The sequence below is a fragment of the Trematosphaeria pertusa genome (genome assembly GCF_010094035.1).
Source record: "Trematosphaeria pertusa strain CBS 122368 unplaced genomic scaffold BU26scaffold_15, whole genome shotgun sequence".
In the NCBI taxonomy this organism is placed as follows: Eukaryota; Fungi; Ascomycota; class Dothideomycetes; order Pleosporales; family Trematosphaeriaceae; genus Trematosphaeria; species Trematosphaeria pertusa.
In genome coordinates this window covers 1,187,431-1,203,181 of record NW_022987226.1, presented here as the reverse complement: position 1 = coordinate 1,203,181, position 15,751 = coordinate 1,187,431, and the positions used below count along the sequence as shown (strand labels likewise).

At 55.7% G+C, this 15,751-nt stretch overlaps 7 protein-coding genes across 7 annotated transcripts; 5 read left to right on the top strand and 2 right to left on the bottom strand.

Annotated features, from left to right (window-relative positions):
- On the top strand, nucleotides 1-1,708 carry BU26DRAFT_464783 (zuotin). Its single transcript, XM_033825177.1, has 2 exons — nucleotides 1-181; nucleotides 237-1,708. Exons 1-2 carry the CDS (start codon nucleotides 32-34, stop codon nucleotides 1,419-1,421), a joined length of 1,335 nt encoding a protein of 444 aa, XP_033679478.1. The 5' UTR covers nucleotides 1-31; the 3' UTR covers nucleotides 1,422-1,708.
- Nucleotides 1,709-2,178: 470 nt separating this feature from the next.
- On the bottom strand, nucleotides 2,179-4,669 carry BU26DRAFT_464781 (ubiquitin fusion degradation protein-like protein; the record flags this gene model as incomplete). The annotated part of the gene is made up of 2 exons (XM_033825176.1): nucleotides 3,226-4,669; nucleotides 2,179-2,952 (listed from the first exon to the last, which is right to left on the bottom strand). Coding segments are annotated over exons 1-2 (2,082 nt in total), but the record flags the coding sequence as incomplete, so codon positions are not given.
- Nucleotides 4,670-5,203: 534 nt separating this feature from the next.
- Nucleotides 5,204-7,244, top strand: BU26DRAFT_523118 (uncharacterized protein). The gene is made up of 4 exons (XM_033829967.1): nucleotides 5,204-6,911; nucleotides 6,962-7,003; nucleotides 7,049-7,141; nucleotides 7,193-7,244. The coding sequence occupies exon 1, from the start codon at nucleotides 5,406-5,408 to the stop codon at nucleotides 6,765-6,767; it is 1,362 nt and encodes a 453-aa protein (XP_033679476.1). The 5' UTR covers nucleotides 5,204-5,405; the 3' UTR covers nucleotides 6,768-6,911; nucleotides 6,962-7,003; nucleotides 7,049-7,141; nucleotides 7,193-7,244.
- Nucleotides 7,245-7,718: 474 nt separating this feature from the next.
- BU26DRAFT_523116 (protein transport protein yip1) lies at nucleotides 7,719-9,288 on the top strand. The gene is made up of 7 exons (XM_033829966.1): nucleotides 7,719-8,233; nucleotides 8,280-8,302; nucleotides 8,354-8,394; nucleotides 8,446-8,553; nucleotides 8,607-8,640; nucleotides 8,692-8,988; nucleotides 9,040-9,288. Exons 1-7 carry the CDS (start codon nucleotides 7,974-7,976, stop codon nucleotides 9,165-9,167), a joined length of 891 nt encoding a protein of 296 aa, XP_033679475.1. The 5' UTR covers nucleotides 7,719-7,973; the 3' UTR covers nucleotides 9,168-9,288.
- Nucleotides 9,289-9,392: 104 nt separating this feature from the next.
- Nucleotides 9,393-10,801, top strand: BU26DRAFT_464770 (uncharacterized protein). Its single transcript, XM_033825175.1, has 2 exons — nucleotides 9,393-9,558; nucleotides 9,608-10,801. Exons 1-2 carry the CDS (start codon nucleotides 9,487-9,489, stop codon nucleotides 10,556-10,558), a joined length of 1,023 nt encoding a protein of 340 aa, XP_033679474.1. The 5' UTR covers nucleotides 9,393-9,486; the 3' UTR covers nucleotides 10,559-10,801.
- Nucleotides 10,802-12,060: 1,259 nt separating this feature from the next.
- On the bottom strand, nucleotides 12,061-12,827 carry BU26DRAFT_435876 (uncharacterized protein; the record flags this gene model as incomplete). Its single annotated transcript, XM_033824150.1, has 2 exons — nucleotides 12,061-12,570; nucleotides 12,618-12,827. Coding segments are annotated over 2 exons (720 nt in total), but the record flags the coding sequence as incomplete, so codon positions are not given.
- A 2,115-nt stretch (nucleotides 12,828-14,942) lies between these two features.
- On the top strand, nucleotides 14,943-15,257 carry BU26DRAFT_401741 (transcriptional coactivator/pterin dehydratase; the record flags this gene model as incomplete). Its single annotated transcript, XM_033822806.1, has 1 exon — nucleotides 14,943-15,257. A coding segment is annotated over one exon (315 nt), but the record flags the coding sequence as incomplete, so codon positions are not given.
- Nucleotides 15,258-15,751: the final 494 nt, after the last annotated feature.

Below are 15,751 nucleotides of genomic sequence, written 5' to 3'. Positions count from 1 at the left end.
GTTCTCTCCCACAGACAGCGACACCGCGAACATGGCATCAGTTCAGGTCTCTTTGCCTCTACCTGTCCTGCCTCAGGGCTGGGCCGCGGACAGGGATTTCAAGCCCATCGGACACCTCAGCGACGCCAACGACCGCAACATCGAACCCGTCGGCCCGCACTTCCTTGCGCACGCACGAAGAGTAAGTTCAAGCTGTTGCGCTGTTGCACGGAGCCTAATCACTCTTGCACCTGTAGAAGCGACATAAGCGTACCTTCTCCGAAGACGACCGCATCCAGGCCCAGGTCAACGTGAAAAAGGTCGAGGATGACGACGAGGACGATATCAGCGAGCCCGAGGACCCGCTGATGCTGCAGCGGGAAGCCAAGGATTGGAAGGGCCAGGATCATTATGCCGTCCTTGGTATCTCAAAGTACCGTCACCGCGCGACCGAGGATCAGATCAAGCGTGCCCACCGCAAGAAGGTGCTCAAGCACCATCCCGACAAGAAGGCTGCCGCCGGCGGAACGGAGGACGATCAATTCTTCAAATGCATACAGAAGGCTACTGAGGTTCTCCTAGACCCAGTCAAGAGACGGCAATTCGATTCGGTGGATGAGGCAGCGGACGTCGAGCCACCGACCAAGAAAGAGACGCAGAAGGGCAATTTTTACAAGCTCTGGGGCAAGGTCTTCGAAGCGGAAGGACGCTTCTCTAATGTCCATCCGGTCCCGAAGCTCGGAAACGAGAAAAGCACGAAGGAGGAAGTGGAGAATTTCTACGACTTTTGGTACAATTTCGACAGCTGGCGGTCTTTCGAGTACCTCGACGAAGACGTTCCTGATGACAACGAGAGCCGCGACCAGAAACGCCACGTCGAGCGCAAGAACCAGAATGCCCGCCGCAAGAAGAAGACCGAGGATACGGCACGTCTAAGGAAGCTGGTCGATGACTGTTTGGCCTTGGACGAGCGCATTAAAAAGTTCCGCCAGCAGGAGCACGCGCAGAAGAATAAGCGTCGAATTGAGAAAGAGGCGGAGCAGAAGCGTTTGGCAGAGGAGGCAGCCAAGGCGAAGGAAGAGCAAGCGAAACTCCAGGCGGAGAAAGAGGCTGCTGAAAAGGCCGAGAAGGCAGATGCTAAGAAGGCGAAGGAAGCCGCCAAGAACGCTGCGAAGAAGAACAAGCGCGTTGTCCGAGGTGCCGTCAAAGAGGGCAACTACTTTCATGGTGCGGGGGATGCCCCAGCATCGCAGATCGACAGCGCGCTCCACGACGTTGACGCCATCATCACCAGGATCGACAACGAGGAGCTAGCCACACTAACCGGCAAGCTGAACGGGAAGAAGGATGCCGGCGAGATTAAGCAGATTCTCCAAGATGAAGTCAAGCGACTGGTCGGCGCCGGCAAGCTGAAGGAGGGAGAGATGAAGTCCCTCTCATAGAGCAGACCTTCCCGTGATCTTTACCATCTTTCAGATACTATATAGATAGGTTCGGTGCTTGACACAGCTCTTAATGCCATGACTGCAGATTCTCAAGGTTTGGTATTTGCTTTAGTACTACATGAGTCCTAGGGCCTTTGTCAGAGTTCCCACCGGCATCTGGCCTTGCGCGTTCAGTCAATATCAACCCCAGAGGACCTTTACAAAGCGCACCTAACCTAAGCAGACCACATCCGATCTACCTGTGCATGCCAACCCCTATCGTCTAACGCCTGTGTCCTATCCCTGATAGATCTCGGAAAAAGGATCCTGAAGGTCATTGACCCCCTCTCCGCACCCAGGCACAGTCCCATGAGGACTAGCCCAATGCTTCTTTCCATTCCAGCCTGCGGACCTGTGGGCTCTCGTTGGGAAGCTGTGTGGGGACGGTTAAATATAGCTGTTGAGGAAGGAGGTTTGTTCCCGACATCCGAACAGGAGCTTGCTGACCATATTTTTCATATGAAATGTGGACTTCTGTCTACGTAGTAGTCCTTGCATCACCGTCCTGTTCTTCTAACACCCTTTTCCACTTCTTTTACCTCCTCGAAGTCAAAATTTCCAGAAGAAAGAATATATACATTGCCCACGGAGACGCATCTCATTCATTCGGAAGCCTGGGTATCTCTATGTCTATATGCCGTTGTCGCCCTCTATACAGAATCGTTACGTGTCATTCCATTCCTTGAGCTGTGCACGCAAGCTGCTCTCACGAGCTAGCCTCGCTCCTCTGCGGCGCCCATCCTTTCAGCCACGCCCTCGCCTTCTCCAAGTCCCCGTTCTCAGCTTCCAGCGCTGCAACACACCACTCCAATGCATACCCACCCTTTCCTTCGATTCCCTTCTCCGCGCTCAGCATCTCGGCCAACGTCCTCCGTCGCTGGCTCCCTTCATCCGTGCAGAAGTGCAGCGGCGTAGAATAGCCTCGTCCATCCATACCTTCTAAGAACGGCTTCACGAGCGGGATGGCATCCTTAGTCGGGACGGGCTTGTCGCCTTGACCGTTATGCTTCCGTCCAGTCCGGCAGAACTCGTTTTTACACCAAGCCTTTCCGCAGCCGGTGAGTAGCTGTGAGAGATATCGGCGCTCGATACGGCGACGCAATGCTTTTCCTTCGGGGTCGTGAAGAGAGACGTAGAGGGGTCCGAAGCAGACGCTGCAGAGCCCTATCTCGTTACCCGGGCCTTGGCCTTTGCGCGTTCCGGCGCGCGTATCACCCAGCTTATTTGCACCGTCTTGTGTGCGTCCGCAGTTTATGTTACGGCAGAGGCGTGGTGTGGGGCGGGATAAGCGCTCTAGATCGTGGTGACGCAGATGCGTGTCCATGTCGCGGAAGCGCACGATTTTGTTGCAGAGATGGCACTCTGTTGTTCGGCCGCCGTCTGCGAGCTCATGGGGCGTGAGCCCAGAGAGTAGTAGTTCTGGATTCGGAGGCTCTGTAGGATCGCCTTCTTGCGGGACCTGGAGATGGCAGAAGCGACAGAGGATCAGCTTCCCGGGGCATTCGGTCGTCTTATGGGCGGAAAGCGTGGGGATCGAAGGAAAGCTCATACCACAGGATGAGCATTCCTGAGGGGTGTGGTATATCGCGTCGTGTTTTTGATGGGATAAAGATGTGTTGCCTGTGAATGTATCGTATGGACAATGCCAGTGGTTCTTGAAAGCTTCTGAGCGCTTTTGGAAAACATGCCCGCATCCTTGTGGGCAAAGGATGTTGTTCCGCAGGCAGAAGTTTTCGTGTAGGAAGAGAGAACCTTTGGGAACCCATTGATGGCAGTTCTTGCACTGCACGTCTCCCTCATTATGGGGTGCTTCTGGTGAACCAGAGTCGCCCAGAGCTGGTTCAGACTTTGGGTCGAATATGGATACCTTAAGATGGAATGGCTTAGGTATAGCGGATGGTGATTCTGAAGGATAAGCGCGCACTGATATTCTGATAGCTTCTGCCTCCTCCAGTTCAACGTTTGTTGGCCGTAAACGGATGCGCTTGGGATATCGGCTGGAGAAGTCTGCGAACACGTGCTCGTCCTCCCTCGGTCGTGCTCGTTGTCGGGGAGAATATGGGCTGACAAACAGATCAACCTCATCTTCATCGTCCACGTCGCTTAGTGTAATCTCGAGGCCTTGAGACCGATCCCACGACGACAACTCATAGTCCACATACTCTCCCTCCAGGACTCGGCCATCCTGGCCTCTGAAGATATCAATCCTTCCGCCTGCAGAACTTCCCTCAGCTGTTCCTGGTGCTCGTCGTCTCTTTTCAGCTATTCTCTTCAACGTCTCACGAGCTTGCTCCTCGTTCAGCGCTTCAATGTCAACCTCCAAGTCTGTGTCCACAACGCATATACCATCTCCTTCCGGCTTGAATCCGTCCACTAAGAAGCGGAACTCTTCGCGCTTGCCACCAGCTCCTCGGCCGCCGTAGACCACCAGAACCTCGCCATTTGTCAAAGTCGTAAAATTCGACCGTAGATGTTCCTCGAGTAGCGACTTCCAGTCCTCGGGGTCGTAGCCTGCTTCGAGAGGCCGCAGCTTGACAAAGGTCCCTTTGGGTAGCTGTTTGGCATGCACCGTTATCTGTGCTAAAGCTGTGCCATTCACCCCTAGTTGCTCAATTCCGTTGACCATGTCGGTATCGCCATCCGGACTGCCCTTCCGCGACGCCTGGGCAGACGTTGTTTCGAGCCCCAGAGCTTCCCTCAAGAAACTGCTGAGCACGATCTCGGCCTCTCTCGCCGAGAACTCTCGGATGCCCGCGTAGACCACTCTACCATTATGTGGGTTTACAAGACGAAACGTAAGCGGGTGAGGTAGCTGTTGGTGCCGATCTTGGTACTGCGACCGCGCTTGTCGCTCGGCGGCGAAAGTGTATGGATTGTATGGGTCGAAAGCGGTGATGTGGGGCCGGTCCTCGTCGATAGTGGTAATGGGAGCTGCGGCAAGCAGCTGCTCTAGTGCGGAGGGGGGAAGCAGAATCTTGTCGCCAGGTAATTGTGTGTTCCGGGAGGCGTGTGTGACCGTGTACTGCGAGGACCAGCTCAGCTCCGCCGGCTCAGGCGGTGGTGAAGACATGGTTGATTCGTGGACTGAAGCCCAGGAAGGGGTGTTAATGGCGAACGACGCGAAGAAGCACCAGAGAATAAAAGGTTCGGGCACTGCATTAGTGAATGGCTGACATATTGCGTTGCGGCTCTTCTCGAAGCTTCACGGACGGCGCAGGGCAGGCGCCAGCGAGGCACGGACACGCGTGACGTCTTATCGATACCGGCTCCCACTAGGCCGAATTAGGCCCCGCTCGAGCATGCCACCTGGACAGAACCTTGGAACCTGGAAAGCCGTAATGCGCCTCAACGCTCAATACGCTAGTCCAGCGTGCATGAAGGAATGGTGAATGGCATGGGTAATGCTAAGGTAATTCCATTCACTAACGGCCGGCTCGACATGCCCCACGCTGCGCGATAGCCACGTCCCCAGATTTGCCTTGCCTGTTTGGGCGCTTCCGCAGCGGTGTCGGCCCGCGTACCTCGACAGCCGCTGTTTTAGAGTATGTTTCCTCGTCCAAATTCCCAAGCCTCCTAAGACGCCTTGGCCGCAGTTGCGCGCCGCCAAACAGCGCGCCAGGAGGCGACGGATAGACTGCGCGGCGCTTGGCTGTCGGGTCTCGTCATGGACCCTGTGAGATCTTCGCAGGGTAAGGTGGGTCGAGCCTTGATGCGACCGGCAGCCCACACATTACCCAAGCCAACAACTGCTCCCCTCTACACTCCACGTCTCAACGCGCCGCCGCGCTTTCTTTTGTTTAACACTCCACCCTGCATAGTGAGCACCCTGGCACGTGCCCGCCTTCGGGCAGCCTCCGCCCCAAGTCAATAAAGGCTCGGTGAGTACCCTCTGACCCGCGTGGCATTATTATGCTCGGGCTGCCTTCTCTTTGCCCCTCCACCATGGGCCCTATTCTTCCTGATGATGGCTCCCTCCCTACCACGTTGGCGGATCTCCTGTCGAATTCGCTGGTCCTCCGGCAGACGGCGCCCTATCTCCCTGTCGCCTCAATATACGCCCTAGCCGCAACCTCCAAAACGCTCCACCACATCGTGCATAGCTCTCCCGAAGTCTTCCGCTACCTAGACCTCTCCACCGTCGAATCAGCTATCGTCCCATATGAGCCGCTCGACTCTGGCGGTATCAGCTGGCGCGCCGAGCGCATGGACGAATCGCTGACCGAAGACGAATTCTACTCCGGCCCTCTCCGCGGCATCTTCTCCAAGCTCGAGCGACGCCGCGTACTATATAACGTGCATACGCTGGTGTTAGATGGCTTGAGCGTCCCTGCAGACCTCGTGCGCGAGATCATCGCCGAAGACAGATTCAATGTCCGCGTTCTGTCCATCCGCGAGGCCAAACACCTGAACGAGCGGAAGCTGCAGCAGGTCTTGAGATATGCGGTCCGCCCCAGCCGGCCCGACGGCACCCCGAAGATCAAGGGCATCTACTTTTTCGGCCCTCGCGAACCTGCCCCGGCCCAAGATGCGCCGGGGAAGAAGAAGCCGCCTCCATCGGCTGCGAGGGGGGCCATGTCTTCGCAGGGAGCTCAGATCGGCGCCGAATGGAACCAGAAATCCTCCGAAGCACTCAACGTTGCGCTGGCGCGGACCGATGATAACTGGTACCAATGCTCTGGGCGCATGATGGCAAAGCGACCCTCTCTCGAATGGGCTGAGACTCTGAAAGCTTGCGAGGGCATCATCGCTTTCGACGCGGTTCTCTGCAGAGGCCCGCGGCACGACCCGACCAAAGCATTCCTCAGCGAAGGCACGGGCTCCGGTCTGCCCAATCCATCCTCATACCTCAACCCTGCCATTGCGACCGTGGCGTTGGGGCCATCGGGCTGCGAGACCTGCCATTCGTGCCCCGAAGGCCCGGCTCACTTTGGCCATTCGCCAGCTTCTGAGTTTCCGCTGCTGAGCCCGGTCGCTCTCCATTCGAGCTCTATTCGGGCCGCTCAGATGCCACATACCGTTGACGGTTCGAAACCTCCGCCTCTGTTTGTACGATGTGAGGATTGCCTCAAGGGCCGTTGGTGCGAGCGCTGCCACAAGTGGTGGGACGAGGATTGCTACGCCGGATCTACAGTTGCGCAGCGCACCGAACTTCAGCAGACCGAATTTATTGAGGATGCCCAAACAATTGGGACTCCACGCATGATACCGAAGCAAACCATCAAGGTACATATGGGTCTTTGCGTTGACAACTGCTTGGTCGGCGAGATGATGGCCGGCGCAGGCAGTAACGGAATGTGGGGATGAGAAGGTACCCTTGGCGCAAAAGGTGACAGTCCTGCCACGCGGAGGTCGCATGGTAGTTGGATTCCGGATTCCAGTCTCCACGGCTGGCCTTGGAGCCTGACTATCGGATACCACCACCTGGAAATCTGGCCCTGGCGCGCCGAGGTATGTGCTCGGAAGCTGCAAAAGGAACAGACTGACAGAAATCGAACCAGATAATCGGCGTTCGACGTGATTGCTTTGGCTGCGGTCATACGGTATGATTTGAGCATCCGATACTCCACAGAACTAATATCCCGCAGTGCATCACTTGTAAAGAGCTTTTCATTCGACGGTGTATAACATGCCGAAATGAATACTGTATCGAAGACAATGACGCCTCGTCTGCGACAAGGGTATGATGCACTTTCAAGATCTATTGTTATCCATACTGACACCTCTCCTAGTGTGACTGGTGCAACTACACATCGCGAAGGACTGTGGAAATGTACTAGAGTCTGGCAGTTCCGAGGTTGGATGAATTAGGGTTTGGATGCTGGGTGGGCGTTTTACTGGTCAGGTTACCCAGGCTGAGTAAACAGTAACGAATCCCTTTATGATTCATAGTATTCTTGAGCGTCTTCGGAGTTCAATGTTGCCTACTCTACTCATAGCGGCCCTTACAATCAGATACCCCTCTCCGTTTGATTTCAGGCTATTGCCTTTTCAAACTTTGGAATGCGTGCCAGGTCATGGAGCTTGTGAAATGCAGTGCTAGTATGACTTTGGCGGCTATGCCTTTACCTTCGAGAGACCTCAAGTATGATCGTGATCACTTAGAAGAGAACGATTTCGATTTGAGGAGAGACGAGCTGGTACCAAAGGCAGGAAACAGGAGATCGCCTGAGCACGTGACCATGTTCGGCGGATTACGTGAAGCTCCGAAGAGACACGAATAAACAAGTGGCTGCGTTTTCGAACTTCACCACTCCACTCGAACTTATAATTCTTTACCCCGGATACAGCAGGGCTCCACCGTCCTAGCAGGTCCGTCTCACATTCTAGTTATCTGCCCTTTGCCGCCCGCCGAGCTGTTGACGTTTCACGGTCGCTCTACGTAATATCCTAACCGCAACGGAAGTCCAACTAGGCTTCCGCAAACAACCTCAACCGGACACCTGGCGGAACTCGCCCCCAAACGTTCTCGCACCCTCCTGATCCCACTTCGATCATCGATTCCCGGCCATAATGGCTCAGTACGGCTACGGACAAAGCCCTCCACAATACGGCGGTGGCGCGCAAAACCTCCAATTCTATTCCTCGTCTTTCTCGAACCAGCCAGTATCCGGACACTCGACGCCTTTCCAGGCGAATTATGGGGCTCCGCAAGCTCAAGCATACCCGGCACAGTATGGCGCGGGGTTTACAGCACCGGGCGTGAGCGGACAGATGGGCGTGGGTGCGTCGGGTTTGAGGACGGGATGGCTGGCAGCTTTTGGCACAGAAGGGTATGTGGTGTTGACATATGTGCCAGACATATGCTAATTGGAGCAGATATGAAGAAGAGCCGCCGTTACGTTAGTGAATGCGCCCACCGAGCAATAGGATGGCCCGCTGATTATACGCAGTGGAAGAACTAGGAGTGAACTTTGGGCATATCAAGATGAAAGTATGTGCTGCGTATTGAAATTTTGCGAGCCCTGGCTGACATGGGGAATAGACGCTGGCAGTTCTGAATCCCTTCGGCGGGATTGACCAGCATATCATGGACGACAGCGATATTGCAGGCCCCATCCTGTTCTTCTTCATATTTGGAACATCGTTGCTGGTACGTGGCTGGACCCTCGCCACATAGATTATAGCGATACTAAGCCAATGCAGCTTTCGGGAAAGCTCCACTTCGGATACATATACGGTAGGTTCACTTTCTTCCACTTCTACGCAGCTTCACCTTACACGTCAGCAGGTCTCGCGGTGTTAGGGACCATCCTCTTACATACGATCCTCTCACTCATGTCTCCACCGCTTACCGCGGCCGAAGTAGCCGCAAACCAGGACCAAGGCCAGCGCGGAATTTCGCATTTCTCGTCCTCATTGACATACCCTCGATCGGCTTCGGTGCTGGGATATTGTCTGCTCCCTCTCGTTCTCGTGGCCATTCTAGGCATAGTATTTCCTTTGGATGGATATTTCGGTTATCTTCTGACGAGCCTGGCTATCATCTGGTGCTCGTACTCATCCAGTTCCATGTTCACGATTGTTGGTGAGTATCCGTCCACTTGGACAACACTTATTAGAGACTGATTTTGTGTAGGGCGAATGACTTCGATGAGGGGACTCGTCGCATATCCGATGGTTCTTTTCTATGGTAGCTTTGGCATCATGGCTATCTTCAGCTCTCGGGGTACCGGTCAATTGGCAAAGGCTACGGGCGGCGCATGAAAAGGGTCAGGGCGGATTCCAAAAGCATAAACGTTGGCCATTGCCATTCATAGGATAGATTTGCATTAAGCGCACGATACCATGAGTGTAGAATAGGGATTTATCAATCATCCGATCTCAGAACAGGACACTCGTTGCTTTGTAGTGACTGGCCAATCAGAGCGAAAGCACTCCGATTATGACGCCGACAAGGATGTACCTTCCGAGCACCCAGAAACTTCTCCCCGACAATCTCCGCCACGCGCCTCCATCACAGCTCTTGAACGCTGTCTGCCCTCTTCGAGACGTCTTATCCCAACCGATATACTCGAATCCTACAATGGGTTGGTTTTGGGCAGACTCCGCGCCTGTTGCGCCGCATCCAATGCCTCGAGGGAACGCGGAGCCTCCTGTACGTCCACCAACCGTCACTTTGCATTTCTGCATCTAACTATGCGTAGCCATCATGTCCAATGCACAGAAAGTCACCGTCTCCTTCCTCACGACTTCCCGAGAGCGCATCAACACCTCAAGGCGCCTGTCCTTATGTTCCGCCCGATACCCCCTCGCCCGCATCCTCATCCACACCTGTACCGCCCAAGAAGGGCCTCCTCTCCCGACTAAATCCTCTAAATAATATGCCGTTTGATCTCTCAAACAAGCGCGCAGAGCATCAAATTCAAGAACTTCCCTTATCGCGCGAGAGATCTACGATACCCAAAGGCGACGGCTCGCTCTGGGAATACCCATCGCCGCAGCAGATGTACAACGCCATGCTGCGGAAAGGCTACACCGATACCCCCACCGACGCCATCGAGTCAATGGTCGCAGTGCACAATTTCCTGAACGAGGGCGCGTGGGCAGAGATCATGGGCTGGGAGCGGCGCTTCTCACGCGGTCTAGCAGAGGGCTATAAGGTCTGCGCCCGAGGCGAGGAGAACGCGAATCAGGTGATGGGAATAGAAGATCCATTTGACACCACGACCTGGAATGAGAGGGACATCCCGCCGCCCAAGCTCCTCCGCTTCACAGGCCGACCTACCGAACCGACGCCCAAATCTCAGATTCTACAGTGGCTTGGCTGGGTATTTCCGGCTAAGTTTGCGACTGCGCCGCCGTTCGATCGGCATGACTGGTTTGTACAGCGGTGTAGTGAGAAGGGCTGTGAGGAGGTGCGGTATGTGATTGATTATTATGAGGGCGACCCGGAGCCGACAGGCGAGCCGGTGTTCTATCTTGACGTGAGGCCGGCGGTTGATGGTCCTAGGGGTGCGGCAGAGAGGATGGTGAGATGGGGTACGGATGTTTGGTGGAGGGCGAGCGGTGGTGTGGTGAGGGAGGTACGGAAAGCTGAGGCGGCGAGGAAGAAGCAGGAAGAGGAGGCTGTTGCTAAGAGTCGGCAGTATAACTGATGGAATCAATGGCGGCAAATCAAGAGCGGGATATTTGGGGGTACATGCGAGGGATACAAGGGTCAAGAATCGCACGGCGTCATGACGGTGTACGGGCTTGCTTGAGTGTAAGATATGGGATTTCGGTCAGCTTCATGGGCTTTTCCCTTTTAACCCATTTGCCGCTTCTTATTCCTTCTATCCTCTTCCTTCGCTTTCAAGTCTCATGTCTGTTCTATCGATAACGCCTCCACTCTTCTCGGCGCAATATTTACCTACTACCTTTCCGTAGCTCTTTCTAATCATGACAATATTCCAATATCTTAATATTCCTTTTTACTCCGCGCTTTCAAAGACTTTAGTCATCATCAAGCCCAGCAGCAGAGGGCGGGCCAACTATGGGGCGTGATGATTCAGCTCTGAATCATTGCAAGTCTTACCTAATCAGGTCATTGCTAAAAGCCAAAAGCAAGCTCCCGATACCCAAGCCGAATACTCCAGCGCATCACCCATCACTATATCGCGCCGACCAACCTTTCGCCCCGAACAAGCAATCTATCAATATGCCATCCGATTACCATGCTACAGTATACTCCGTTTTCGCCCCGCGGCCACTAACTTCCGGATACGAGGCAGGTCTCAGACCAGCTCTCGGAATCGATATCAACATGCCTTCGAGCTCTCTCAGCCCTCGACCCTTCAGCCTCCACAAGCCGATTCAGCACCACCAAAAATATCGCGCAGATACGAATTTCGACCGGCAATAAACCCGCTACCGTCTTGCCTCGCACATGATGTTGAATTTGAGCGCGGCTGCTTCATTAGCAACCCCCTAACCTCCTCACTAAGCAGCGATTACCTAAGGGCTTAGGTAACCCTGCCGACTAATCAAGCTTGGTGCGGCTTGAAAAGCCCGGAAAAGGAAGTTTCACGCCGAGATCCCGGCGACATTGTCTCTTTGCAGATCAATTGTGCGAGAGGGTACGGTCGGCGAGGAAATGTGGTACGTTCGGGGCGCATTGCGCAGCACCCATGTGGGGTCATGATGTGGGGAGCTGTCAGTTTCATGATCGAGCCCATTGAATGTCGCCATGTGAGATCTGTATTGCAACAACCGGTAGACGTACAGACGTGGTTAAAAAGAGAACAGGGGTAAATGTGATGAAAAATCCTCCGCGGTATTCCATGATAGACCCGATTTTCCACTGCCATCAATCCGAATCCTATACCTCGAGGAAAGGGAGCAGTGGACATAGGAAAATATGATGTCGCGCCTCATAACGCCGGCTTGGAAGACACAACCGTTACTGAAGCCAAGCAAAGGCTTCAAGCATGCATGACATAGAGGGAAAAGGAAACAGACAGCCTGAGAGCAACACAGAAGTTTAGAGGACTTTGACAAAAGGTGGACCGTACCCGGGTTGAGGACTGATATTAGTTATTAGAGACCGATCCATCAAGGATCGCCAGAGGTAGTTTTTATAATCCGGTCGTGTCTATTTCGCCCGCGTGACCGCCTGCTGCTAATAAGCGTTGGGGTGAGGGTAGGTTGGCGAAGGTTGCTGACCTGGAGCAGGCGACCCGTCCGTCTTCTGGCGCTTGTCGGCATAGTCTCCTGTCCCCAATGAGCCGTCGTTCGGATGCTTGCCGTTGCTCACAGACGGACCGTGCTGCGCCGCGGCGGCTGCTTGGGCAGCCATCTGGAGCTCACCAATCTGTCGCTCGGAGAGGCCGCCGTTGTTATTGTTCGTGCTCTGCTGCTGTTGCTGCTGCTCGGGTCGGGACTGTTGTTGTTGCTGGGTTTGGTTCAGGTTCGAGGGCTCGCCGTGGTTGCGCGTGAGGTCGACGCCGGCCGGGGCTGGTGGGATTTCGCCTTGTGTCTCGAGGAGACGCGATTGCAGATTGATGATGTAGTCGCGCAGCTGGTAGTTCTCGGTCTGGAGGGTCTTGTACAGCTCGCATAGCTGCTCGAACTCCTTGACCTGGTCCTTGAGCTGCTTGATGTATTCCTCTTTGCGCTGGCGGAAGGCTCGCTGGCGGGGTCAGTACACATTGGTCGAGCATAGGTACCGGGACCGACCTGGGCAGCGCGATTCTGTGCGGCACGCTTCGACGTCGACAGCTCCCTCCTTCCCTTCCTTTGCTCGGGGCTCATGTGAGCGTCCGAGGCCTCGCCTTGGCTCATCTGGTAGGGACTGCCTGCAATTGCCGGGTCAATGGCGTGCTGCTGTGGACTGCTATGTTGGGGCGAGTGCTGCTGGAGAGGCTGGGGCGCGGCAGGTTGGCCAGCGCCGGCGGCGAGCAGGTGTTCTCTTAAGCCTGCATCGGAAGGAGTGTTAGTAATCGGGCAACGATGCGAGGGCAGCGTGGATGAGCGAAGGGGCAAGAGGGCACTAACTCATCTCGATGGTCGGCTTGTGGTCCTGGAACAGTCAGCAGGGCGGGCGACGGAGCAGTCAGCGGGAGGGGCCTCAGCTTACCTGAGCAGGTGTCTGCATGTCTGTATTGTATGTTCGCACGTTGGGGTACAGGGTAGGCAACCCGTGCGGCATCAAGGCGAGCGGACGGAGCGCCGAGGCCGGGTGGGATCACGCTGCTTCGCGCCAGACACGGTTTCAGGAATAGGGCTGATTATGGAGCAGCAGCTGGCGGCGACGAGGGTGCGACGGCTGGCGGAGTGGAGTGGAGTGAGTGACAGCGCGCGGCGGCGGCGACGAGGGAACCTGGCGTGGTCGATTAGCTTCGCGGCGCATTGTCTTTGTGTGTGCCAGTGCAGCGCAGCGCAGCGTCGCGAGGCAGCAACGGCCCGCGCCAGCGAGCAGCAGCAAGCGGCAGCAGCATGTGGATGGCGGGCGCGGGCTCGTGAGCGGTGGTGCTGGGCGCGATGGAGAGAGAGGGCTGGAGCGGCTACTCACCCGGGCGCTGGCTGATGGGGTTGGTCGCAGAGGCCGGCTTAGTAAAAGCTGAGTGAGAGGTTTTGGGGGAGAAGCGCGTTTAAATAGGCCGCCTTCGGCTGTCGGGTGGGCCTCTCACGGACGGGCATCAGAAACGGCGTACCACACGCGCACTCGCCGCGCCCTCGTCTCGGGCGAACCAGCCCGCCTGCACCACAGCCGCCCGCCGACGGGATGCGGTATTGCGCCAGCAGCTCGCTGGAGCGATAGTGCCGTCGCGCGCATCGACTGGCTTGTATGGCCTTTTGATTATGTACCACTTTCTCCCCCGAGTCACCTGTGTCCTCGCCGCGCTGACGTGCTGACCAATGCCTGCTTCACGGTGCTGGCCTTGGCATGCCGCCTCCGATGCATTGCACTGCCCGGTGCCCCTTTATCAACACGTCTTTCGAGCTGCCGTGCAGCAGGAGCAGTCTAGTAGCAGTAGTCAGCGTGGGGACCGCCGTGCTGGATTACGGAATGGTCGAGTTCCCGATCCGAGTGCTCCGCATTCCCGCTCTTACCAGACTGAGCTCGCACTCGTTTCTCCGCCTCGCAGCTGAATACTCCCCGTTGCCTCTTCTGCCTTCTCTGCTGCACTATAGCCGCTGTTCTCTGGTTCGCGTCCCGAGCCCCTTCTACCCGTGTTCTATTCCTGGCGCCGCCTGCCAGCGCAGGTGCGAGCAATTCCTGCCGGCATTTACCAGCGTCCTCTGCATGTCGATATTAACGGAAAGGCCACAGTTCCGCCCTGACTGTCCTCCACAACACCCTCAGCGTGCCACAGCAGCGCCGGTGACTATCGCTTGATGATGTAGAATACCCCGAAATACGGGCGAATCAGTAGGCCCGTATGACGAGATGCGATCCGGGGCCCGAGCGCGCATCTGCTGCAGGGCGGGAGTCCACCATCACTCAACGTCCTCCCCGCATACACCACCAATCCGGGCACTCCTTTCGAACATCCAAACAAGTTTCTTGTATTTCTCACTCTATATTCTTGCTCTTCCGGCGTAGCTTAACCTGCAGCGCGAGTCCGCATACGCGCTGCATTTCCCAGCCCCCATCCGGCGACATCAGAATCTCGAGGCTTCATTTGCCTGCTGTGGACCTATCCCAATCCCACCGCCTGCATTATCCAATGGCTGGTCCCTTCAGGCGCCTGCCGCAGGCACTCGAGTACGTCTTTCCAACTGCGGGCAATACTGCGGATCTGCAAGCCCTTCCCTTGTGTCACCGGACATGTACTTCCATGATTACCTCAGAACCTTATTGCGTCCTAACCTGCGACTTACCCCAGAATGTGCGAACATCTCTATCGCGCGAGGCCTTCAGTCTTTGCGTCTCGTTTATTGAGACTGCAAATCGCCGCCAGGCCTCCATTCACTTCCGCCCGATCGGTTTCGCTGGCAGACATTCGACGATCCTCGACTTCTCACGCGTCCCGTAATCCGGCGCCTGCGGAAGGGAAGGCTCCTAAGATCATCTTCGCCGCAGACCAACCTATTGAGCTGCCCAGTCGCCTTCGTAGGCTGTCAGCATGGGGTATCACAACCTCCAAAATGGGTATCGTGCGTGAATTTGCCTTCCCTACCTTTTCTGCCGCCTGGCGCTTCATGTCACTGGTCGCCGACGAGTGTAAGGCCAAACGACATCACCCTTCATGGCATAACCTTTACAACAAAGTCACCATCGAGTGGACGACGCATAAGCCCAAAGGACTCAGCCTCAAGGATGTCGAGATGGCCGAGTTCTGCGACAAGGCCGCCGATGAGATCGGTCTCCAAGCGCAGGACCACAAAGCTGGAACTGACAACTCAGAGGGATCATCAGCAAGAAGCAGTTGAGTGGACGAGGCAGCCATGTACTACTGCCAACGAAAGACTACTGTGTGAAGGGCCTTCGAAAGCCTCGTTCGCAAGCGCCGACCGATGCGAACTGTACGCGCCGATGGTGCCGCACTTACTAACGGAGATATCGCGCACGTTCGATGTCCGTACGAGGCGTAGACGGGACGACGGATACGGCCGCTTTGGTAAGCCTCACCGTTCCTCGTACCTCGCACCGCTGAGCCGCTTTCAGTTAGAAATCTAGTAGCAGATCGCAGCGGATGCCCAGTTTGCGTCGAATATATCTCGCTTCTATTTCGTTGTAGTATACACAACTGCACCGATTCCGCTGGCACTTGTGGAAGACCGGAGAATGCTCAGCACCTGGAACTCCACTCCAGAAGACGCAGCATTGCTTCCAAACCCAAGTCTTGGACACTAGTTCCAAATTA

Excerpts from the sequence above, each read along its gene's own strand:
- BU26DRAFT_464783 (XM_033825177.1), top strand. The coding sequence starts at position 32 with ATGGCATCAGTTCAGGTCTCTTTGCCTCTACCTGTCCTGCCTCAGGGC. Across the intron at positions 182-236 it reads TCCTTGCGCACGCACGAAGA|AAGCGACATAAGCGTACCTT; the intron begins GTAAGTTCAAGC and ends TTGCACCTGTAG.
- BU26DRAFT_523118 (XM_033829967.1), top strand. The coding sequence starts at position 5,406 with ATGGGCCCTATTCTTCCTGATGATGGCTCCCTCCCTACCACGTTGGCG.
- BU26DRAFT_523116 (XM_033829966.1), top strand. The coding sequence starts at position 7,974 with ATGGCTCAGTACGGCTACGGACAAAGCCCTCCACAATACGGCGGTGGC. Across the intron at positions 8,234-8,279 it reads GCAGCTTTTGGCACAGAAGG|ATATGAAGAAGAGCCGCCGT; the intron begins GTATGTGGTGTT and ends TAATTGGAGCAG. Across the intron at positions 8,395-8,445 it reads TTGGGCATATCAAGATGAAA|ACGCTGGCAGTTCTGAATCC; the intron begins GTATGTGCTGCG and ends CATGGGGAATAG.
- BU26DRAFT_464770 (XM_033825175.1), top strand. The coding sequence starts at position 9,487 with ATGGGTTGGTTTTGGGCAGACTCCGCGCCTGTTGCGCCGCATCCAATG. Across the intron at positions 9,559-9,607 it reads GAGGGAACGCGGAGCCTCCT|CCATCATGTCCAATGCACAG; the intron begins GTACGTCCACCA and ends AACTATGCGTAG.